This window comes from Vulpes lagopus, chromosome 8 (assembly GCF_018345385.1).
Source record: "Vulpes lagopus strain Blue_001 chromosome 8, ASM1834538v1, whole genome shotgun sequence".
Classification (NCBI taxonomy): domain Eukaryota; kingdom Metazoa; phylum Chordata; class Mammalia; order Carnivora; family Canidae; genus Vulpes; species Vulpes lagopus.
This window is the reverse complement of record NC_054831.1, coordinates 127,306,045-127,330,564: the sequence shown is the minus strand read 5'-3', so window position 1 is coordinate 127,330,564 and position 24,520 is coordinate 127,306,045. Positions and strand designations below refer to the sequence as shown.

Genomic DNA, 24,520 nt, shown 5'->3' with positions numbered 1-24,520 from the left:
TCTTAAGGAAGGACAGATTAAAAAAAAAAAAAAAAGGCACATAGAACTGTTTTGTAACATGAAAAAAATTATCAGAAAGCAATCTCTCATAACATTAAAAAATTCATACTGCATGTATGCTAAAAGTCAATAGTAAGACTTTCAAATTAAAGTTATACAGTCCAAAAAAAAAAAAAAAAAGTTATACAGTCCAGTTTGCATTTTGTTACTTATTTTCCACATTCCTTACCCTACACCACTCTATTCTAGTAGTCCACTGAGAAAATAGCCAGCCTCACTAATCCGCATGTGATAGAGCTGTTAGGATGAGGTTTTTCATCTCAAATCACCACTTTATAGGGTAAATACACTTTACTAAATAAAAGTATTTTCTGTTTTAGGGCTTAAAGCAATGAGAAATAACACAAGCCGTGTTTTAAAACACCAGCTCAGTTTCAAGGTGAAATTAGATGTTTTGGTAAACATTCAGAAAGGCAAAAAGCTATTATATCTGAGAGTGCTCTAAACCAAAAAAGATTTATCTAAATTACAGTAAAAACATATAGGAGAAAAACCTTTACAGCAAAGTACAACCAAATCCTGCTCTTCAGTAGACATTGTAAATTAAGGATGAACCTTGATCATTTGTTTTTCTTTCTATATATAAGAAATTTGTCAAGTTGTTGTCCCCTCTTGGTTTTCACAGTCAGTAGTTAATGCCTTGTCATTAATAGCATGAGCTCTAAAATCTTTCACAAGATAATTCCTCTGATCCCAGTTAATGCACACAGCTCTGAGTCTTACTTTGATAGTTAGAATTGGTCCCTGGGTGGTTCTCCAGGACATACTTCTTCAGAGCAGTGGTGGAGCAGGTCTTCGGCTCATTCATGGCAGCAATGGCAGACAAGATTGCATATTCCATCAGGCTTCCACCAAGCAGGGGTTTCTCCCCTGATTTCTTCAGCTGTTTTCCAAGGAGGAAGAGAAAAGCATCAAGACAACACTCTCCCAAAGCAGGTCAAGACAAGACTCCTCTGCACCAGGTGGGTCGGAGTTCCTGCATTAGCACAGATATGTTTTACAATAAATTGTCAGGTTAGGGACTTTCTCTTCCCACTCATCAGGTATTCAATCAAACTGAGGAGTCCCAACCCTCCTAAGGATATTTCCTCTTTCCAATTACCCCTCTATCCAACCTAAAACAGCAACAGCTACACTACCTCACACAGAGTGACGGCTCTACTCCAATTAGCAAGTTAACTTGTTATGCTCCCCCAAAATAAAGACACTTTTGAGAATACTTCCCTTTGTCTCAATCTGAAAAACGTATAGTTACAAAAATAATAACTTTTTTAATCTTGTAAGGAAAACAACAACAAAAAAGCTTGATAAATATGCAGGGTATCATACAACAGAAAATTACATAGCATATTCCAAGGATAAAAGGATGGGGAAGAAAGATCAGAACCGATAAACAAAAGGGTAAAAGGACAAACTCAGGTATAGCCTAGAGATTCTCAGAGTGATCCGTAAACCCTCTGGAGTTCCTGAGACTCTTTCAGAGGATCTGCAAGGTCAAAACTATTTTCATAATAATATTAAGATGTGATGTGCCTTTCTCACTGTGGTAACATTTGCACTAACGGGAGAAAAGCAATGGTGGGTAAAACTGCTGCCACCTTAGTGTAAATCAAGGAGGAGACACAAAAATGTACCAGCAGTTACTGTATTCTCTATTGCTATCCACTTGTGATTAAAAAGAAAAAAGTCCATTTTCCTTAGGAATGTCCTTGATGAAGTAGTCAAAATTATTTCATTAAATCTCAATGCCAGTGGATTTCTTTTTTGATATATATATTTTTTAAACATTTTTTTTTAATTTTTATTTATTTATGATAGTCACAGAGAGAGAGAGAGGCAGAGACATAGGCAGAGGAAGAAGCAGGCTCCATGCACTGGGAGCCCGATGTGGGATTCGATCCCGGGTCTCCAGGATCGCGCCCTGGGCCAAAGGCAGGCGCCAAACCGCTGCGCCACCCAGGGATCCCTCTTTTTTGATATTTTATGGGATGAGATGGGAAGAACACATAAAGCATGCCAGCTGATATAAAGGTATGATGGTGGGTCTCAAGGAAAAGCACCTGAGTGATTGAGTTGTGAGCAGAACCAGCTACATTATTCATGAACATCCCCTTTTCCTTGAAGGAACAACTAATAGATAAACTATAGTTACTCAGACTTGGGCATCTGGTAGACATTTTCTTGGAAATGTATTAAATAAGCCTCTCCCTTCAAGGAAAACTAACTGTATTTGTTGCCAAGTATAAAATTCAAATTTTCAAGAAAAAATGTAAATCATAGAACATTTGTATTTACACCATGGTGAGCTTGGTAATTTCCTAGTACTTAAACACTGCTCTGATGAGGCAAGTGGGTGATATTAATGTTACTTTTGTTATTGTTTGATGAAATGTGGTATTTTAATAATCTGCATAATTCAGTGAACCACTATTTTCCAAATGACCATGTTATGAAATTATGCATGGTTAAAAGATCCACTCAAAGTTTAAGACCAAAAATTTTAAGGCATGAGTACAAAAAGTTCACTGATGTGGTCTCAGGTTCCACATGACGAACTAATCTTTAAAGAATTACCACAAAATCAATTAATGTATATACCATATTAACAGAATAAAGGACAAAAACCACAGGGTCATCTCAAGAGACAGAAAAATCATCCGACAAAACCAATAGCTGTTCATAATAAAAACTCCCAACAAACAAGTAATAAAGGAAAATACTTTCTCCACCTGATAAGAGGCATCTATGAAAAACCTACAGCTGACTTGATGTTTTCCCTTTAAGATGGGGAACAAGATGAGGATGTCTGCTCTCATCAGTGTACTAGAGGTTCTAACCAGTGCAATTAGGCAAGAAAAAAGCAAAACAAAACATCCATCCAGGTTGGAAAGGTAGAAGTAAAATGGTCTTTATATGCAAACGATATGAGACTGTATACAGAAAATCCTAGAGAAGCCACTAAAAATCCTAAGAAGAAAAAAAAAAAAATCCTAAGAAGCCTACAAAAAAACTCCTAGAACTAGTAAATGAGTTCAGCAAAACTGAATCAATATAAAATCAGTAGACAAATCAGTTGTATTTCTATAGGCTAGGAATATCTAAAAAATGAAACGATTTCCATTCACAATAACATGAAAAAAGAATAAAATACTTAGGGATAAACTTAACGAAAGAAATGTAAGACCTTTATCCTGAAAACTACAAATGCTGCTGAGAGAAGTTAAAGATCTAAATAAACAGTCAGTATTTATGAACTAGAAAACTCAGCATTATAAAAAATGATTCTTCCAAAATTGATACATAGGTTCAATGCAATCTCTACCAAAATCCTAGTTGGCTTTTTTGTGAAAATTGACAAATGGATCCTAAAATTCATATGGGAAATGCCCAAGACCCAGAATAATCAAAACAGTTTTTTTTTTTAAATTACATTTTAACACTTCCCAGTTTGAAAATTTACTGCAAAGTTTTCAAAGTTAGTCATCAAAACAGTGTGATTTTGACCTAAGAATTCACATATAGAGGGATGCCTGAGTAGTTCAGCGGTTGAGTGTCTGCCTTCAGCTCAGGGTGTGATCCTGGGATCTAGGATCAAATCCCGTATCAGGCTCCTTGCGGGAAGCCTGCTTCTCCCTCTGCCTATGTCTCTGACCAACCCCCCCCCCCCCCGGCCCCCTGTGTGTCTCTCATGAATAAATAAAATATTAAAAAAAAAAATTCACATATAGATCAATGGAACAAAATCAAGAGTCCAGCAATAAGCCCTTAATACTTATGGTCAATTTTTTTTTTCTTTTTAAATAAAGATACCAAGGCAATTCAGCAGGGAAAGGACAGTCTTTTCAATAATGTTGGGACAATTTGGTATCCACATGCAAGAACATGAATTTATATCCTTACCTCATACCACAAACAAAACTCAAAATGGATAGACCTCAATGTAAAAGCTAAACTATAAAAAAAAAAAAAACTTTTAAAAAACCCTAAAAATCTTGTGGTCATAAGTTAGGCTTTGATTTATTAACTATAACACCAAAAGCAGGAGCAATTTTTAAGAAATGATAAACTGGGGATGCCTGGGTGATTCAGCGGTTGGGCGTCTGCCTTTGGCCTCAGGGGGTGATCCCGGGAGAACCGGAAAGGAGTCCCACATCGGAATCCCTGCATGGAGCCTGCTTCTCCCTCTGCTTGTGTCTCTACTCCTCTCTCTCTCTCTCTCTCTGTGTGTGTGTCTCTCATGAATAAATAAATAAAATCTTTAAAAAAAAAATGACTTCATTAAAATTAAATACTTTTACACTTTTTCAAAAGATACCATTAAGAAAGTGAAAGTATAAGCCACAGATTAGGAGAACATATTTGCAAATCATTTATCTTGTGAAGAACTTTTATCTAGTTACATAACTTTTATATCTCAATGAGACAAATAATCCAACTTTAAAAACAGGAAAAGGAGTTAAATAGACATTTTACCAGAAAAGAATAAACAAATGTTCACTAAACACATGAAAAGATGGTCAACATCAGCAATCATTAGGGAAATGTTAACCCAAACCACAATGAAATAGCACTCTATATCCACCAGTATGGATAGAATTTTGAAAAGACAGTAACAAGTGTTTGCAAAGACATAGAGGAACTAGAACCCTTACACTTTGTTGCTAGGAGTGTAAAATGATGCAGCCAGTCTGGTAGTTTCTTACGACATAACTTTACCCTACAGTCCAGCAAGACCACACTCCTAGTTATATATGCATGAGAAATAAAAAATACGTATCTGCACAAAGATTGGATGTAAATGTTCATAGGCAACATTATTCCTAAGAGTAAAGTAGAAATAAGCCCAATTTTCATCAACTTGTGAATAAATAAATGTTAGATTCACATAATGTAATACTATGTGACAGTACAAAGGAATGAAAGCACTGATTCATGCGGCAACAGACAAGGCTCAAACAAGAGTATGCTAAGTGAAAGAAGCCAGACACAAAAGACCACACATGTTGTATGACTCTACCTATATGAAATGTATAGAAAAGGCAAATCTATAGAAAGAGAAAGTCAATTAGTAGGTTGGCTAAGGATGAGAATGGGGAGACTACAAACGGGCACAAGAGATCTTTCTGGATGATGAAAATGTTCTAAAACTAGATTGTGGTGATGGTTATACAATTCTGCAAGTTTACTAAGAATCACTGAATTATAAACTGTAACTTAAAAAGAATGTATTTTATGGTATATAAACAATACTTCAATAAAGCTACTTAAAAAATTATCATTTGTTCTGACTCTTGATTTCAGCTTAAGTCATGATCTCAGGGTGGTAAGACAGCCTTGGGTCAGGTTCTGAACTCTGCTAGGTCTGCCTGTTCCTCTCCTTCCACCCCTTCCACACTTAACAGCTGTCTCTAATAAATAAAATCTTTTCTTTTTAAATGATCATCTGTTGAGTTTTTGTATAGTATTAAAGGATAATATTCACAACTATTTGAAAATTATCTTAAAATATTCCACACTTGTCTAACTATAATTTTGTGTGTGGTACATTTTCTTCATAGATGTAACCCAAAATGTGTTCAACAGATACCAGCTGTCTTCTCTTAAGCAAGACATCAAAGACTAGTAACATTTTAATAAACAGTACCCCTCTTCTGATTCAATTTTGTTTTGGAAAATAGTTATTTTTCACAAAAAAAAGTTACTTATGCTAATGTGAAAAAGTTTTAAATAAATGAATATTTAAAATTTCCCTCAGTTTTAATTTCTATTATGGTAAATATTGATAGGTATAACACAATTAAAAAAAAAAAAAAAAAAAAACCTCTTGGGGTCCTCAAAAAATTTTTAGAGTATAAAAGAGGTCCTGCAACCAAAACTTCTGAGAACCACTTCTCTATAATCCTTTTCAGCCTCTAACCTGGAATGTCCCAGAAGCACCTTTGCCAGTTATTTGTTCTAACTGGCCTCTCTCTACTGCTCTCTGCAGAGCATTCTTCAACAGCTGAGGCCTGCAGAGAAAACAAAAGAATAGCAATAAATATATCAATGAGGAGAGATTTAAAGAAAAAAGTCCAGGGTTATTTCCTGAACTAAAGTTCTGATTTTTATTACATGTAGTACTTTATTAAAATGGACAATAAAATAAAGTATTGGCATCCCTAAAACAAGTGGTACTTTTTCCTTGAGCAAAGAAGTCCTTACCCAGATACACAGAACCATATACCACACAGAGCTATGTACCACACAGAAACAATTTCCAAACTTCAGGGCACTCCAAACACCTTCCATTTATTTCCATCAACCACAATGGCAACCAAACTATGTAATCAAGCAAAGCATGGGTATGTTTAAATTCCCACCCAACTCTAGAATTCTGAGGCAAAATTCCTAGATTTTTTAAAAAAGTTAGTAACACAGTGACAAAAAACAACAGAGTCATTTTTCACAAACTAGTATCTGAGGTTAGTCTAATAAAACAATTCCCTGGAAAAGAAAATTGGTTGTTCTTTTCTCCTTTTTAAGATTTTATTTATTCACAAGAGACACACAGAGAGAGAGAAAGAGAGAGAGAGAGGTAGAGACATTGGCAGAGGGAGAAGCAGGCTCCATGCAGGGAGCTCAATGTGGGACTTGAACCAGGGACTCCAGGATCATGCCCTGAGCCGAAGGCAAATGCTCAATCACTGAGCCACCCAGGCGTCCCCAAAATTGGTTGTTCTTAAACATAGTGTCTCTGTCTTAAGGGGGTTACAGTTTGAAACAAACCAGGCTAGTAGGTCATCAAAACCAAAAAGGGGAAAGAAGAAACGGAGTATCATTAAAAACATAAGATGGGTGGCCTGGCTGGCTCAGTTGAAAGAGTCTGAAACTCTTAACCTCTAGACTGTAAGTTCAAGCACCATGTTGGGTGGAGATTAATTAAAAATAAAATCTTTAGGGCAGCCCGGGGTGGTTCAGCGGTTTAGTGCCACTTTCGGTCCAGGGCCTGATCCTGGAGACCCGGGATCGAGTCCTGCACTGGGCTCCCTGCATGGAGCCTGCTTCTCCCTCTGCCTGTGTCTCTGCCCCTCTCTCTGTGTTTCTCATGAATGAATGAATGAATGAACGAATGAATAAATAAATAAATAAAATCTTTAAAACAAGCAAACAAACGTATATAAAAACAAGTCCAAGACTGTCCTGTCAAGGAGCAGTAAACCGAGAGGTGGGTGCAGGGACAAATCATTAAAGTTGACCCAGGGCTTAAAGGGAACTATAGCTTGGAACACGACAAACAAATGGAAAGCTGTACATTCAGGCCAACAATAGGCCATCTGAAGAAAGGGTGAATCATAATCTGAAAGTCTGGAGGTTTGTTCTGTCATAACTCTCAAGAGTTGCTAGAATAGCACCCAATCAGCAGAACAGCATGAGTTAGTTGGTTAGTTGCTTCGTAGGCAGAAAAAAGGTAATTGGAACAGCCCACTGAGGGGCAGAACAGTTAAAGGCCAAACTATCATAGATGCTTCACTGAGGTTTGATATTTTTCTATGGAGGAGAAATTTTCAATTTGTATCTAACCACTGAGGTTATTACAGGCTGAGCTGACACTAGAGCTGTTTTTTTAAGATTTAAAAAAAAAAGATTTTATTTATTTATTCATGAGAAACAGAGAGAGAGAGAGAGGCAGAGACATAGGCAGAGGGAGAAGCAGGCTCTCTGCAGGAGCCCGATGTGGGACAGGATCTCACCGCCCTCAGTCAAAGGCAGACGCTCAACCGCTGAGCCACCCAGGTTTCCCCACACTAGAATTAATGACATCATCTATATGCTTAGGGAAGAACAGAGGGAATCCCATGTTCCAACAGGATGCTAAAGAGTGGGAACTATCTTAACAAATCTTGTACATCCCTGACAATCCAAATGAAGAAACTTCCAATTAAAAAAAATATCACAATGAAAATATTTCTAAGCCAGTGCTATTCCCTTCAGGATGAGTATGATTTATGCCATGCCCAAAACACATAGAGACACAGTCCTTCATCCCATAAACATTTACTGAGTATTTTTTATAGTTTTACAGGAATAAATACAGAGACCTGGTCACTAAACTCTAGGAATTTAAGAGATGATGAATACACAATAATTATCATAAAGCATGGTAAAGTTCAAGGTTGAAGTACATGCATAGAGTTTTGGGAACACAGTTGAGGGAGTGATTTAACTGCCAAACACTTTTTCTATTAGTTGCTCTGTAAGACAGAAGACTTAAAAACTGGTTTCCTGGGTAGCCTGGGTGGCTCAGCGGTTTGGTGCTAGCTTCAGCCCAGGGTGTGATCCTGGAGACCTGGGTCCCACGTCGGGCTCCCTGTATGGAGCCTACTTCTCCCTCTGCCTGTGTCTCTGCCTCTCTCCCTCTGTGTCTCTCTCATGAATAAATAAATAAAAATCTTTACAAAAAAAACAAAAAACAAAAAACAAAAACAAAAAAACTGGTTTCCAGGGACGCCTAGGTGGCTCAGCAATCGAGCACTCGCACTCGAGCATCTGCCTTTGGCTCAGGGTGAGATCCTGGCCCCAGGGCTGAGTCCCACATCTGGCTCCCTGCAGGGAGCCTGCTCTCCCTCAGTCTATGTCTGTCTTTTTCTGTCTCTTGTGAATAAATAAAATCTTAAAAAAAAAAAAAACTGGTTTCCAATGGGAGATTATGCAGCTTCAGTAAAACAATGACACCCCAGGTGAAGAGAACTTCTTAACTGAGGTTCAGATGCTCCCAGAATGAGTGATCAGTTAAATCGGTTCCCTTCTTTAACATTTCTGTTTTCTCAGCAATCTTTATGCTAGCATACCCTTTTTTCCTGGGCTTTTTGAAATCAGAGTTCTATCATCCTCTATCTTGCAGTAAAACCATATTTACCAACTGCTTCAAAATTTCTCAGATTGGCCCATTCTTTCATCACTGTTATAACTTTAGTACAAGGCACCACGCTGCCCCTTCTCTGCACTGTGCTGCTTTCTGTTTTCGTAATGCATACCACCATTAGGTCAATACATCTACAAAGGTCAACTTTAGGTGTTACTCAAAAGATCAAGTGTCAGGTCCTAATGCCTCAACCCACTTCAAAGCCTTCCATGAATGCAGTTAGACCCAGGCTCCTTTTAGTTCCCAAAAGGAATGTCAACTCTTGCTTCTGAAATTTTCTCATGAAACTCCTTTAAGAATGCCTTCCCCACTCTACCATCCATCTAAATTCTACATTCTTCTAGATCTAATCAAACTCCATCTCTAACTTACTGCTAAGTCTCAGGCACAGATCCCTGTTCTGAAAAATTCTATAGTCTATACCACACCATTAGCATCTACCACCGTGCCAAGTACTATTTGAAATCCTTTATATGCATGGAAAAAAACAGATAATACAATAGACAGACCCAAGAAATAGGTACTATTATTGTTCATACTTTACTGTTGGGAAAAAGCTGAGTGACGCTGAAAAGTCATTTCTCCAAAGTCACATAGCTAGGCAGTGAAAGAACCAGTTAAAACTTGGGCAATCTGATTCCAGACTCATACATTCTTACTCACTAAGCTATGCCTGCACTTTCCAATATAAGACAACCTGGAACAGTGGGAAAAAGCAAGAGATATGAAACTGAAAAACAAAATAAAGTTCTGGCTTTACCAGTGAACAGTCAGGTAACCCTGGGTAAGCAAAATTGAGGCCGGAAAAAATATGAAGTCTCTCTTAATTATGGAAAATAGTGTATACAAAAGCGTTTTAGGGACGCCTGGGCAGCTCAGCGGTTGAGCGTCTGCCTTTGGCTCAGGGCTCTGCTTTGGCTCAGGGCATGATCCTGGAATCAAGTCCGCATCAGGCTCCTTTGGCGGGGCAGGGGGTGGGGGGTGGCTGCTTCTCCCTCCGCTGTGTCTCTGCATCTCTCTCTGTGTCTCTCATGAATAAATAAATAAAAATAAAAATAAAAAAACAAGTGTTTTAAAAAGTCCTATACAAATTCAAGAGACTTATTATAACGAGTTTTGTTTTTAATTAGATAATTACGTCAAGTTTAATTAGAAGCAGGAAATAATGGGGGACTACTGATGGCCATATTTTTCAACTGTGAAGAAAAATCAGTCTCCACTAAGCAATATAGAAATGAGAGCCATGCACAGAGAATAAAAGGTAAGGGATGGAAAACAAAACTGCAACTAATAGTAGCAAGGATTCTGAATTGCAAGCAGCTAAATAAGAAAGATCAGTCTGTTAGAAATGCATAAATGGAATTAAGATCAAAAGACTCATGAAGGGCAGCCTGGGTGGCTCAGTAGGTTGGCGCCACTCTTGGCCCAGGGCCTGATCCTGGAGACCCAGGATCGGGTCCCACATCCGGCTCCCTGCATGGAGCCTGCTTGTGTCTCTGCCTCTCTCTCTTTGTGTCTCTCATGAATAAATAAAATCTTTAAAAACAAAAACAAACCAAAAGACTCATGAAATTGAAATTACTTTGAGTTGAAAATGTTAAGAATCTAAGGGTCACCGAAGAGGTTAAAAAGTAAAGTATAGAATATACAATGGGATCTTGGGCTATGCTCTTATTTTGGTGGAGACAGAAAGAAGAAATCACAAAGAGAGTATGATGGAGTTATACCAGACACAATGATTCCTAATGCCATGAGATAAAATTACCCTTGAATGTTTCTAAAGGTGGGGCACCTGGGTAGCTCAGTGATTGAGCATCTGTCTGAGCAAGTCATTCTCCTGGATCCAGTCTCTCATCAGGCTTCCCAGAGGGAGCCTCTCTCTCCCTCTGTGTATGTCTCTGCCTCTCTCTCTCTGTCTCTCATGAATAAATAAAATCTTAAAATTAAAATAAAAAAGTTTCTAAAGGTACCTTCTTAGAGTGAACCCAAAGTCTCTTTGTAAACCCAACATGCCTGGTTTTTAATTTAGGGTTGCAAAAAAATCATTGTCACCAGACTAAGGAGGTGACTTGAATGTTATATAAAAAATAATCTTTTTATTTATTTATTTATTTTTTAAGAAAGAATGGGTGGAGGAGAGACAAAAGAGAGGGAGAGAATCTTAAGCAGGCTCCACGCTCAGCATGGGGCTTGATCTCACCAGCCTGATATCGTTACCTGAGCCAAAATCAAGAACTGGGATACTTGTCTGACTGAGCCACAGGTCCCCTAAAAAATACTCTTTAAACATTAGAATCATATTTAGCACAGTGTAATGCTCATACCATGAGAATGATGGTGAATCTGAGACTGATAATAATATTAACATTAGTTGAACACTTACTATGTGCCAGGCACTGTTCTAAGTGCTTAACTTGTACTAAGAGATAGGTCTCCTAACAATCTTATTGATACACTGCTTATCAATGAGGAAACTGAGACACAAAGAGATTATTTAGTGATACAAAGCTAGCAAATGACAGAATCAGGATTTAAACCTAAGTGGTCTGGTTCCAAAGTCTGTGCTCTTAACCACAATGCTCTCAAGCCTCCAGTATATGAGAAGAGATTCACGTCTCATTTCACATGCTCCAGGACACATGCTTTTTATGGAATGGCCAGGGGAAATGCCCATATTCATTCATTCACTCATTCAACTAATATTTATTGAGCATCTACCCATGTGTTTGGCTTAGAGGAAATAGAAATGAAGATAAACAATTCTGGCTTTCAGGATTCTGACATTTTAATGGGGTAGATAGGTAATTTTAAAAGACCAGGTGGATACAGTGTATGTTAGAATGTGATGAGTGGTATGGAGAAAAATAACGCAGAGAGGTAGAATTCTGAATGCAGGGAGAGGGAAAGGTTGCAGATGTAATTTAGGTGGTTCCATCAAACAAATGCAGTGTATGGGCCATGTTTGGACACTGACTAAAACAAACCAACTATAAAAAGTTATTCTGGAAAAAAAAAAGTCATTTTGGAGACAAATGGGGACATATGAACATGGCCTGCATATTGGATGTTAAGGACTTACTACTTTTGTTGCAAATAATGTTAGTATGATGGCTATGTTCTCTCTACATTTATGAGTATGCTTGAAAGTTTCCAAAATAAAATGATTAAAAAACAGGAAGACATCAAGGCACTCTAACGATGAAATTACAGTAAAAACCTGAGGGCAGTGAAGGAGTGAGCAGACTGGGTTATGGGGAAAACCATCCAGGCAAAGGGAACAACTGTTTTTAGAGACTCTGGCTTTAACTATGAGAGGGCTGGAAAGCCACTGGAAGGTTTGAATGATCTCACTTACATTTTTAAAAGTCCCACTCTCATTGCTATGTTGAAAGAACACACTGAAGGGTGGGAAGCATGAGAGGAACAGTTAGGAAATTATTGCTATAATACGAGCGAGAGACGGTGGAAGAAAGCAGTAATAGTGGAGGTAATGATAAGAGGTCTGTTTATCGGTATATCTTAATGCCAAAGCCAAACTAATTACTTACAGATTAGATGGAGGGGTGGGATAAATAGAAGAGACCAGCACAAAACCAATGTTTTTGGCTTCAGCAACTAGAAAGATGATATTGCCATTAACCGAGATGGAGAAGATATGGAAGACACACAGTGTCTTGGGGAAGAGGTCAAGAATTCAGTTTTGAATATGTCAAGTTAGAAACACAAGTAGTGACACCAAATAAGCATCTATGGGAATGAGCAGTTAGGAAGGAAGTATGGGCTAAATTTATAGACTGTAAATTAGTATAGCTTTGACAGTGAAAAGAATTACCAAGTGAAATGTAGACAGAAAAGAGAGGCACCTGGCTAGCTCAGTTAGAAGAGCATGAGATTCTTGATCTTGGCATCATGAGTCTGAGCCCCACATCGGGTATACAGATTACAAAAAAGCAAAACAAAACAAAGCCTTAAAAAAAAAAAATGAAAAAAAGAGGCCTAAGGTCTAATCCTGGGGTACTGTAACGTTATCCAGAGATGAGAGATTGGCAACCCTTAGGAGACTGAGAAAAAATGGATAGTGACATTGGAAGAAAATTAGGAAGATGTGCTGACCTAGAAGACAAGCGAAGAAAGTGACCAAAGCAAGTAGGGGTCCTTGACAGTGTCAAATACGAGTGGAAGACTAACAAGTAAGTTAAGGACTATGAATGGACTACTAAAATTTACAATATGGAGGTGCACTGGTGACATTGACAGGTAAAGTAATTCAAGTAAGGTGGTTGAGGGTAATGTATGACAAAAATGGGTTTAAAAAAATAGGAGAGGAGCATCCCGCTGGCTCAGTCAGTAAAGCAAGAGACTCCTGATCTCAGGGTTATGAGTTCAAGCCCCACAGTGGGTAATGAGCTTAAGGAGAATTTAAAAAAAAAAAAAAAAAAAAAAGGCAGGTGGGGGAAGATTGTAGATAGCAAGTTACAAATAACTCATACTTTAAAACTGCATTTTTCGGGATCCCTGGGTGGCGCAGCGGTTTGGCGCCTGCCTTTGGCCCAGGGCACGATCCTGGAGACCCGGGATCGAATCCCACGTCGGGCTCCTGGTGCATGGAGCCTGTTTCTCCCTCTGCCTGTGTCTCTGCCTCTCTCTCTCTCTCTCTCTGTGACTATCATAAAAAAAATTTTAAAAAATAAAAAATAAAAAAAAACTTCCTTTAAAAAAAAAAACTGCATTTTTCTTGCTATTTTGTTAGTATAGCTACATTGTCATGTTAATTATATGTATGACAGGACTCTACTACCATAAGAGGTAGAGAAAATCAGTATGATTTCACAGAAGTAAAAGGAAAAAGGATTTCAAAAGAAAAAGTTAACCATTAATAAGGTTATAGAAAAAGGTTTTCAGGTTTGTTACCACTTACGGGTTGATAACCTATCTATTATCAGACAAATTCTGTTGCAACATAAGATAATGGGTAGCCTGAGTGGCTCATCAGGAGCTCATCCTGGAGACCCGGGATCAAGTCCCACTTCAGGCTCCCTGCATGGAGCCTGCTTCTCCCTCTGCCTGTGTCTCTGCCCCTTTCTCTATTTCTCATGAATAAATAAAACCTTTAAAAAAACAAAACAAGGGGCAGCCCTGGTGGCGCAGTGGTTTGGCGCCACCTGAAGCCTGGGGTGTGATCCTGGAGACCTGGGATCAAGTCCCACATTGGGCTCCCTGCATGGAGCTTGCTTCTCCCCCTCCCTGTGTCTCTGCCTCTCTCTATGAATAAATAAATAAAATCTTAAAAAAAAAAAAAAGAGAGAATTCCAGGAAATGTTCCTAAATATTAAACATGAAGTGAAAATATGCTGCTTAGCAAAAAGCATCATCTACTCTGAGGAGAGCAGTATGGTAAGGAAAGAAAAAAGATGGGAGAAGATATGGTCTCCAGCCACCAGAGTAAAGACTGGTAAAAGTGACATGTGTTTCCATCTTTAAATGAATCCTACATGCATTTCTAGCTCAGAGCTGTATCTGTGGGTCATATTCAGGGCAGATAAAACACAAATAAAATCAGGATTTAATTTCAAACTTTGTGCTTTTATGGTTCCCCTTTCTTTTGCATCATTTCACTGACTCTTTAACTGGGTGCTCTGAAGAGAACACCAAGTGCTTTTCTGAAAATGTGGCTTTTGGGCTGAAATCTCAGCAATTTTAACTGCATGCCTCAATAATGCCAATAAATATTGGTACTGAACAAGTATCAGGACAATGTGCATGCAATATAAAAATTGTAGGAATTGCGCAGCCCGGGTGGCTCAGCGGTTTAGCGCCACTTTCAGCCCAGGGTCTGATCCTGGAGACCCGGGATCCAGTCCCTCGTCGGGCTCCCTGCATGGAGCTTGCTTTTCCCTCTGCCTATGTCTCTGCCTCTCTCTATCTCATAAATAAATAAGTTAAATTAAAAAAAAATTGTAGGAATGACTCTGGATTAAAGACAAGTTTCTAAAGTCACCATAACAAAGATCTTGGGATCCCTGGGTGGCTCAGTGGTTTAGCGCCTGCCTTTGGCCTGGGGCAAGGTCCTCCTGGGGACCCGAGATAGAGTCCCAACATCAGGCTCAGGCTTCCTGCATGGAGGCTATTTCTCCCTCTGCCTGTGTCTCTGCCTCTCTCTCTGTGTCTCTCATGAATAAATAAAATCTTTAAAAACAAAACAAAAACAACAAAAAGAGATCTCACATAAACACTCAAACTACAAAGTCTGTGAATTATAAATTTGAAAAAATTAATATACCTGCCCGAATCCACAAATTAGCACATAGGACAGTCTAAATGATCAGTCTAGATATTTTTAAGTAGCAACTTTTTATTTTTTTAAATATTTTAGTTATGTGTTCATGAGAAACATAAAGAAAGAGGCAGAGACACAGGCAGAAAGAGAAGCAGACTCCATGCAGGCCTGACATGGGACTTGATCCCAGAACACTGGGATCATGCCCGGAGCCAAAGGCAGATGCCCAACCACTGAGCCACCCAGATGCGCCCCCCCACCCCCGCTCTTTTTTAAAAGATTTCTTTTTTTTTTTTTTTTTAATGAAGAAAGCTTTTATTTTTTATTTTTATTTTTTTTATCTACGATAGTCACACAGAGAGAGAGGGGCAGAGACACAGGCAGAGGGAGAAGCAGGCTCCATGCACCGGGAGCCCGATGTGGGATTCAATCCTGGGTCTCCAGGATAGCGTCCTGGGCCAAAGGCAGGCGCCAAACTGCTGCGCCACCCAGGGATCCCAGATTTTATTTATTTCTTTGAGAGAGTGTGCACACATGAATGGGGTGGAGGGGCCAAGGGAGAGGGAGAAGCAGACTCCCTGCTGTGCTGGGAGGCCAATGTGGGGCTTAATCCCAGGTCCCTGGGATCATGACCTGAGCCGAAGACAGATGCTTAACTGACTGAGCCACCCAGGTGCCCCAAGTAGCAACTTTTTAGAAATGAATTACTACCAAAATTCTCCCAGAATTTTACATTAAATGTTCAAATGATGAAAATATTATACTATTTCTTTGTAGACGTTTATAGAAACCTGTATTCTCTTATGTTTCAAACTCTAAATAAAAAATAATGTAGGGGATCCCTGGGTGGCTCAGCGGTTTAGTGCCTGCCTTTGGCCCAGGGCATGATCCTGGAGACCCGGGATCAGGTCCCACGTCGGGCTCCTTGCATGGAGCCTGCTTCTCACTCTGCCTGTGTCTCTGCCTCTTTCTCTCTCTTTCATGAATAAACAAAATATTAAAAAAAATAAAATAGGGCAGCCCCGGTGGCGCGCAGGGGTTTAGTGCCGCCTGCAGCCCAGGGTGTGATCCTGGGGATCTGGGATCGAGTCCCATGTTGGGCTCCCTGCATGGAGCCTGCTTCCTCCTCTGCCTGTGTCTCTGCATCTCTCTCTCTCTGTGTCTCTCATGAACAAATAAATAAAATATTTTTAAAAAAGATAAAATAAAAAATAAATAAATAAAATAAAAAAATAATGTATACCAGTTACCTCATACCAATTAAGAATAACTAGTATCAAAAAATCATAAAAACAGAGGTTGACGAGGCCATGGAGAAATTAGAACCCTTGTGCACTGTTGGTTGCAATGTAAAATGATATAGCCGCTTGGGGGAAAAGTATGGCAGTTCCTCAAAAAATAAAAACTAGAATTATCATATCACCTAGCAATTCCACTTCTTGGTATATATTTGCAAAGAACTGAAAGCAGGGTTTCGAAGAGATGTTACACTGTTCATAGCAGCATTATTCACAATAGACAAAATGTGAAAGTCAACTTAAGTGTTCATTAACAGACAAATGGAGGAGTAAAATGTAGTACATATAACAAAAGAATACTATTCAGCCTTAAAAAGAAGAAAATTCTAACATGTGACAATAAGGATGAACTCTGAAGGACATTATGCTAAATGAAATAGCCCAGTCACTAAAAGGTAAAGACTGTATGATTTCAATTACATGAGGTGCTTAGAGTACCTAAAATCATAGAGACAGAAAGTAGAATAGTGGTGGCCAGGTGGAAAAGGGATTTCTTATTTTAGAGGTACAGAGCTGCAATTTTACAAGAAGAGTTCTAGAAATAGATGGTGGTGATGTTTGCACATTACAAATATATTTAACCCCACTGAACTATACACTTAAAAATGGCTAAGATAGTACATCATCTTGTGTTTATGTGTATTTTACCACAGTGAAAGAAAGAAAACATTAAAATTTTAAAAATAATGACGGCTAAGAGGACATAAAATTTAATGCTGAATATTCTAGCAATTGACATGGTGAAAAGAATTACTCTAGCAAGCTCTTATAAGAGTTAACATCTGGACGCCTGGGTGGCTCAGTGGTTGAGCGTCTGCCTTTGGCTCAGGCAGTGATCCTGGGGTCCTGGGATCAAGTCTCACATCAGCTCTTTGCAGGGAGCCTGCTCCTCCCTCTACCTATGTCTCTGCCTCTCTCTCTCTGTCTCTCATGAATAAATAAAATCTTAAAAAAAAAGTTAACATGTGGATTTTTAAAAATTTTATTTATTTATTCATGGGAGATACAGAGAGAGAAAGAGGCAGAGACATAGGCAGAGGGAGAAGCAGACTCCCCGCAGGGAACCCAAACACTATTCTACTGTGGATTTTTTTCAAAAAGAAACTATAATGGAAATACGAAAAGGAAAACATAATGAGACCCGCCCCCCCAAAAAACCCAAACCCTACAAAAAGGCTTTTATTCTTAGTTTAGCTACATGTTCTCCTTCTTGAATATTTACTCTTTCTCCCTTCTCATGAGAAAAGGGCTAAGGGAATAACAGATATCTGTACTTTAAAGTCTAGGCCAACAGCTCATACCTGATGTCCACTCTAAGTTTAGGGTAATACTGAGACACGTATTTCCTGATGAGACTGTAGGAAGCTTCTTTAGGTTCACAAAGGCGAGTAAAGGCCAATGGGAGGATATCCTCCAACTTTACTTGTGGTTCAGGATCCACTGCAGCGCTTCTGTTCTGAAATATATAGTATCAAAAATTATCATTATTACAGAACATAGAGTTCTCTATTCAAATGCTTCTATATTCAACTCAAGGGCCTTCCTAATTTAGGACTGACTGCCCAATCAACTAACTTGTAGAAAACTATCACTTTTTTCCACATGCAAATAAATATGACACAGGGGTATAGTGGCACTTGTGTGGCAACTTATTTGAGATAAGAATTTTGGGCTGTAAGTTAAAAATATGTATTAAAAATGAAAAGAGGAATACCTGGGTGGCTCAGTTGGATAAGTGCCCGACTCTTGATTTTGGCTCAGGTCATGATCTCAAGAAAGTGAATCTGATCCCCAATGGGGCTCCACGCTGGGTGTGGAGCTTGCTTAATATTCTTTCTCTTGCTCTGCCCCTTCCCAATACCCCCCTCAACTCTCTCCCCGTCTCTAAATAAAAACAATTTTTTAAAAAAAGTGACTTTAATTAAAGGTCCTAGTTTATTCTTAGCCTTCAGTAACAAAGAAGAAAGAGGATCATGCAGCACCAAAAAGTACCATACAAAAGTTCATTTCATTCAAAGTTATAGGAGAAAAGTACAAAAATCTTTAGAGTTGCAAAAACATAGATGTAGAGGAATAGTCATGATTTCAGTTACTGACATAGAGGAAATACTACATATTTCACTTTATTATTGTACAAATACTTTCCATAAAGGAAATAATGCATCTCAAGGAGGAAAAGTGTTAGTATGTACAAAAAAGAAAGAAAGAAAAGGAGAGAGAGGAAGAGAGGAAGGAGGGGAGGGAAAGGAAGGAAAAGAAAAGATAAAATAAAAGAGAAAAAAAGGCAGGCAGGCTGTGGCACTGGATATAGTTTTGGGGTCTAATATTGGGTAAAGAGGTACTTATATGCCCTTTTTAGTTAGAAGATGTTTCATTAAAAGTAATATTAATTCATACAACTGCTCACAATTCAACGTATGGCAGTTAAGTACACAGGGTTGGATTTATACACTGCCTGTTTTCAACTCACTAGCTGGCTGATAATGAGTAAATCATTTACAACTTCTCTGGGCTTTAGTAGAAAGGCTGCACTCTGCATAGTGCCTGGCACACAGTGAATACTCAATGCTACTATTTTTATTTTTTAATTTTTTATTTTTTTTAATGCTACTATTTTTAGTAGAAGAAATAGTTTTACAGTGTCAAACTGTGGTATGGACTTCTTACCTTTCTGTTTCTGGATTTCTGAGGTGTTTTTCTTGATTTTTGGACCACAATAAAACTCCCAGAAGCACCTTTTCCTTTTACCTAAGGTAAATTAATTTTAGTTGCAATAACCAATATCTTTATTTTAAATTACTCTGGTATTAATATTTATTAATACTAATAATACTAATTAATACTAGGTCTAAGCAAAGTACAGGGCATGGTGATAAAAGAACTGATGTAAAGTACTGTTCAACCCTTCAGAGAAAAAAGAACAATGGATAGATTGAAAGACTTGGGATTGAATCCTATTTATCGTACATCTAGCCATTTAATGTTGGACAACCCCGAAGAGCTCCTGAGCTTTTGTTTCCTCATCTACAAAACTGGAAAGAATGCTACTCTGATACCAGGTTAAATAGTCTACGAACTTTCCACCCCCCAAGAAAGTACCACGAATGAAGGGACAATCTCTTGGGGAAAATGAGAAAACCGCTATCTTGAAAGGAAGGTCATTCTTTGGCACAAGTTTACAGCCTACTACTGTGTTTCCCAGATCGCCCATCAGTGATTATTACTGCACATGGGAATAGCTATGTAATTAATCCTTAGCCACCCCATATGATGGTATATATGTCTTAATACATATTTCCAGTTTACAAAGCACTTTCATAAAACTTTAAAGCTGATTTGCACTAACTGGAGTCCTCCCCACCTTAGCTTTGTGCTACTGTGAATGTAGCAATCCAGGTGAAATGCTTTCAGCCTATAAACTACTGTTTAAAGCATCAAACTGAGGTCAGCCTACAAGGCAAGAACAGGTCATAAAGCATATTTCATAAAGAAAAACAAAGCCAATTCAAGCTGTGCTGACATACACTAGGGCAGAGGACAAGTCTATGGTTTTAATTACATTGGTTAAGATAATACCTTTTAATCAGTGACTGTTTTAAAGGCTCTATAAATATCAATTATACAACATTTTGAGAAAGCTTTAACAAGCTCCACAGCAGGAATCTGCTTTCCTCACTGATGGGTCCTGAAACACCTGGCACCCAGGAACAATATATATTTGTGGAATGAAGTACTTGTTGAAAGTTACTAATCAGAATTTAAATGCCTGAGTTGCACAAAATCTGTATTAATCAAATTGTGCAGCAAGTTATGAAAGAAAGGCAACAGGATTCTCGGAATGCAGTCAGCTAGGTCCTATGAACCATTTTTGCCACTACTGTGGGATCACAGTAGTTACTGGATCTCTGAAGATGATTTAAGATAAAAGTCCATTCCAACTTTTAAGTCTATAATTCTAAGTAATATTTTGATGTACTATGCAAAATAATATGGATTTATGCCTCAAATCAATACTGGTTTCAGTACTAGTCTCAATTTACTCAGGTTTCTCTGATGCTCCTAACAAGTTTCAACAGTTTCAGATATTGTTAAGTTAATGTGAGCCTAGGGGCAGCCTGGGTGGCTCAGCAGTTTAGTGCCTGCCTTCGGCCCAGGGCATGATCCTGGAGACCCGGGATCGGGTCCCACGTCGGGCTCCTTGCACGGAGCCTGCTTCTCCCTCTGCCTGTCTGTCTCTCTGTCTCTCTGTCTCTCTCTCTCTCTGTGTGTGTGTCTCTCATGAATATAAAAATAAAATCTTAAAAAAAAAAAAGTTAATGTGAACCTATTTACAAATTTGTAACAGTAAGAAGTCTAGTCATGTAAGTTAGCCTTTAAAAGTAACAAACACAAGACAATAGTAATTCTTTTTTGCTGCTGCAATAAAATGATTCCTTAACCCCATCTCTCATATTCAGTACTACATGTCTCAAGCATAAGTGGCCCAAAGAAAATCCAATTATGGGGCACCTAGGTGGCTCTGTCGGTTAAGCGTCTGACTCTCGATTTCAGTTCAGGTCATGATCTCAAGACATAAAAAGCCTAAATATTATTGTGAACTTACAGCTAATAGATGTTGAAATGATCTCATCCCCAATAATTGTTTTAATACCTGTTTGATGACACCTCTATTTAATTCTCTTTTTAGTGCTTGTTTAAGGAGGTAGCCTCTTCTCTCCAGCTCCAGAGAAGGGTACTTATGGATAATATATTTTCGAATAGCAACCACTGACGCACCACTCTTCTGGAAGCATGCCTAGAAAAAAGATTTACCAAACTATACATTACTTTATACTAGCCATTTTTCATTAGACAGAGAATCTGACATATATGTTTTCAAAATTATTTTGGAGGTGAACTCAACAAAGGATGATAAAAATGGCAGGGAAGAATGAATAGTATTTCAGGTAACTTCTGTTCATCATAGCTGTTGAAAAACACAATTATAGTATTTTTGCAACAATAATTTTAACTTAGTTCAAAATGGGCAAAGAGAAAATACAACATGTAAACAACATTTTGTCTATCAAGGAAGAATCTTTTTCCATTTTAATTCTATTCTATATTTAAAAGACATCTTCAGTGCTGAAAGGAAGAAAACAGAACCTTTTTATTACTTGTAGGATTACAGATCTGGTTCATTTTATGGAATGAGCTTTAGCAAACCAGGACCAATGTTTCTCTGTAGGCTTTGTGTGAAGGTCAGCAAAGAATATAAGTAAAGAAAATCTGAATAAATGGCATAAAACTGGTTTATAGATGGCAAAATCTTGACCAGAGTTCTGGGTAACAATGAGAGCATTCAATTGAGACGTAAAATGCCCTCTTTTGTTTCCATCTAATTTAGTTATATTCCATTTGATTAATGCCCATGAAGACTTAAGTAGGTCATTAAGTCATGAAAGTGGCAAATTTTTTTTCAAATGCTTCACATTTTGAAGCCCACATAAGGAGCATCCATTATCTGTGTAATGGGCCTGTCCACCAATTTTGTATTAGCATTGTCTATAAACTGAATGTGGCACTTATTCTTATTGGATAAAGATCTGGGGACGCCTGAGTGGCTCAGCGGTTTAGCAGCTGCCTTCAGCTCAGAGCGTGATTCCAGGGTTCTGGGATCGAGTCCTGCATTGGGCTCCCCACAGGGAGCCTGCTTCTCCCTCTGCCTATGTCTCTGCCCACCCCCACCCCCACCCCCGTGTGTCTCTTATGAATAAATAAATAAAAACTTCAAAAAAAAAATCTGGCTGAATGTTATTTTATATACTCTGATGACAAAGAAAAACTTTGTCAAAAAGTTGTGTTAAAATAGAGATAAAACAAAGTTGTGTTAATATGATTCATCTACTTACTTCAAGTAAGTATCTCTGATCTATCACAACCTATTGAAGTTTACTCCTGATTTTCTAAGAAGATACAAAGAAATTTGAACAGAAAAGAACTCTCTAATGCTAAAACAATTCCATGCACCACCAAACTGACACTGAGATGGAAGAAGACATCAGGACTCCTATTTATTCACAAAATGGTATCAATGGTCTAAAATCATGATTTGTTACACTGTATGGAACACACACACATACACCCCTCGTTTTATACGAATATGCACAGATTCAAACTATTCTTTAGGCATAATTATACTGTTCTAATTTTTTTGTTTCACTATTTTAAAATTTTAGTCCCTTCTCCAACCTCACTGTTACCCTACTCTCCTCCAGACCTAGGCTGAGAGGTCCATGATCTGAAATCCCAGAAGAAAGGCTATACAAAGGAACAAGATCTCACTATAGTCAAGCTATCTAGACCAACAAAGTCTTATGGAGTTGAGAGCACTCTTGAAAGAGTACACGGAAAGGCCTGAAGGCAAACCCTTTTCCAGTTTATGTGTCAGTGGTGTGTGTTCTCAAATTCTGAGAATGTCCACTAGGCTGCTCCTTCCTCTGTACACCACCCTGGCTCACATTGGTCTTTATCCCTCTTTCCCCAATTTTGACTCAGATCCCTAGCAACAAGGTCCTTAAAAGGAGGGCATCTTGTTAATTTGCATGATAAGATGATAAGAAGAGCTGGTGAGATTATCACCTCATCATGAGAATTAACAAGGCAAAAGTAACCAGGAAAACTTTTAAAAGGCAAGGTCAGATTAGAAGATGACCTTAAAAATTAAAATAAGAAAGCTAGGGATGTCTGGGTGGCTCAGTGGTTGAGTGCCCGCCTTTGGCTTAAGGCATGATCCTGGGATCCGGGATCAAGTCCCACATCGGGCTCCTTGTGGGGAGCCTGCTTCTCCCTCTGCCTGTGTCTCTGCCTCTCTCTGTGTATCTCTCATGAATAAATAAACTCTTAAAAAAATAAAAAAGCTAGGACTCATAAACTAATGGGAGTCAGTAGATTACAGCAAAGTCATGAAGTTGTGCAAGGAGAATTTTTGGTGACAAAGCAAGTAGTAAGGTTTCTAAAAGGGTATCTTAGAGTTCAGGTGAGAAAGCTACCTACTACCAGTATTAGACACTCAGCTTGGAAATGGAGCTAAAGACAGTGTATTTATTTTAAAATAAAAATCTTCTATGCTATTCAATTACTCAGTCACAATCAGACCTTTTAAGGGCAAAGATTACCCTGTTTGTTTCATTGTCCACTATTTCCCTATCAAGTTTACTGATAAAGAGAAGTTAGTCCTTAAATGCTTACTGAATGAATTAAAGGTTCAGCCTTCAAATAAATACCATATTTATTTATTTATTTATTTTTTAAAGAAACCTATATTCTTTTTTTTTTTTTAATTTTTATTTATTTATGATAGGCACACAGTGAGAGAGAGAGAGAGAGGCAGAGACACAGGCAGAGGGAGAAGCAGGCTCCATGCACCGGGAGCCCGATGTGGGATTCGATCCCGGGTCTCCAGGATCGCGCCCTGGGCCAAAGGCAGGCGCCAAACCCCTGCGCCACCCAGGGATCCCTAAATACCATATTTAAACCAATACACTGAGCAAAACGAAACAAACAAAAAAACTGGTTAAAAATACTTGTTATTTGAAGTAATCTAAATTAAAAAAATTTACAGCGCTCACCGAAAGTGATTTTCTTAAAAAAAAAAAAAAAAAAAAAAAGAAAGAAAGAAAAAAGAAAAGCATAAACTTCATAATGGCTTTCTTATATTTAAATATCTTTTAGGAAGCAGAGCAAGATTTTTCATGTCTGGGCAGGAATATGCCATTTTCAAATAATCCAAAGACGAACAAAATAAATCTAAGATGAACTGCTTATAATAAAAACTTGCCTTAATGGCCTCAGTTAGGATTGCATCCATCTTGGGACGTGGGGAGGAAGCCATCGGTGTTTGTTTCTGGGCCCTGGCTAGCTGGCTGGCAGAAAGGGTAGCCCAGGAAGGTATTGTTTTTTTCACTTTCTTCTCCTTTTCTTTAGACTGATCTTTCTCACTTT

At 38.3% G+C, this 24,520-nt stretch overlaps 1 protein-coding gene across 23 annotated transcripts in view; it reads right to left on the bottom strand.

Annotated features, from left to right (window-relative positions):
* The window catches only part of HP1BP3 (heterochromatin protein 1 binding protein 3), a 40,335-nt gene that overhangs the window by 5,024 nt on the left and 10,791 nt on the right, over positions 1-24,520 (bottom strand). For all 23 annotated transcript variants that reach the window (XM_041766166.1, XM_041766176.1, XM_041766182.1 and 20 more), the window contains 6 exons: positions 24,357-24,516; positions 21,189-21,332; positions 19,205-19,285; positions 17,839-17,993; positions 5,978-6,068; positions 784-943 (listed from right to left, as the gene is read on the bottom strand). In XM_041766166.1, the coding sequence (XP_041622100.1) occupies positions 784-943; positions 5,978-6,068; positions 17,839-17,993; positions 19,205-19,285; positions 21,189-21,332; positions 24,357-24,516 (791 nt within the window). The remainder of the gene's footprint in view (positions 1-783; positions 944-5,977; positions 6,069-17,838; positions 17,994-19,204; positions 19,286-21,188; positions 21,333-24,356; positions 24,517-24,520) is intronic.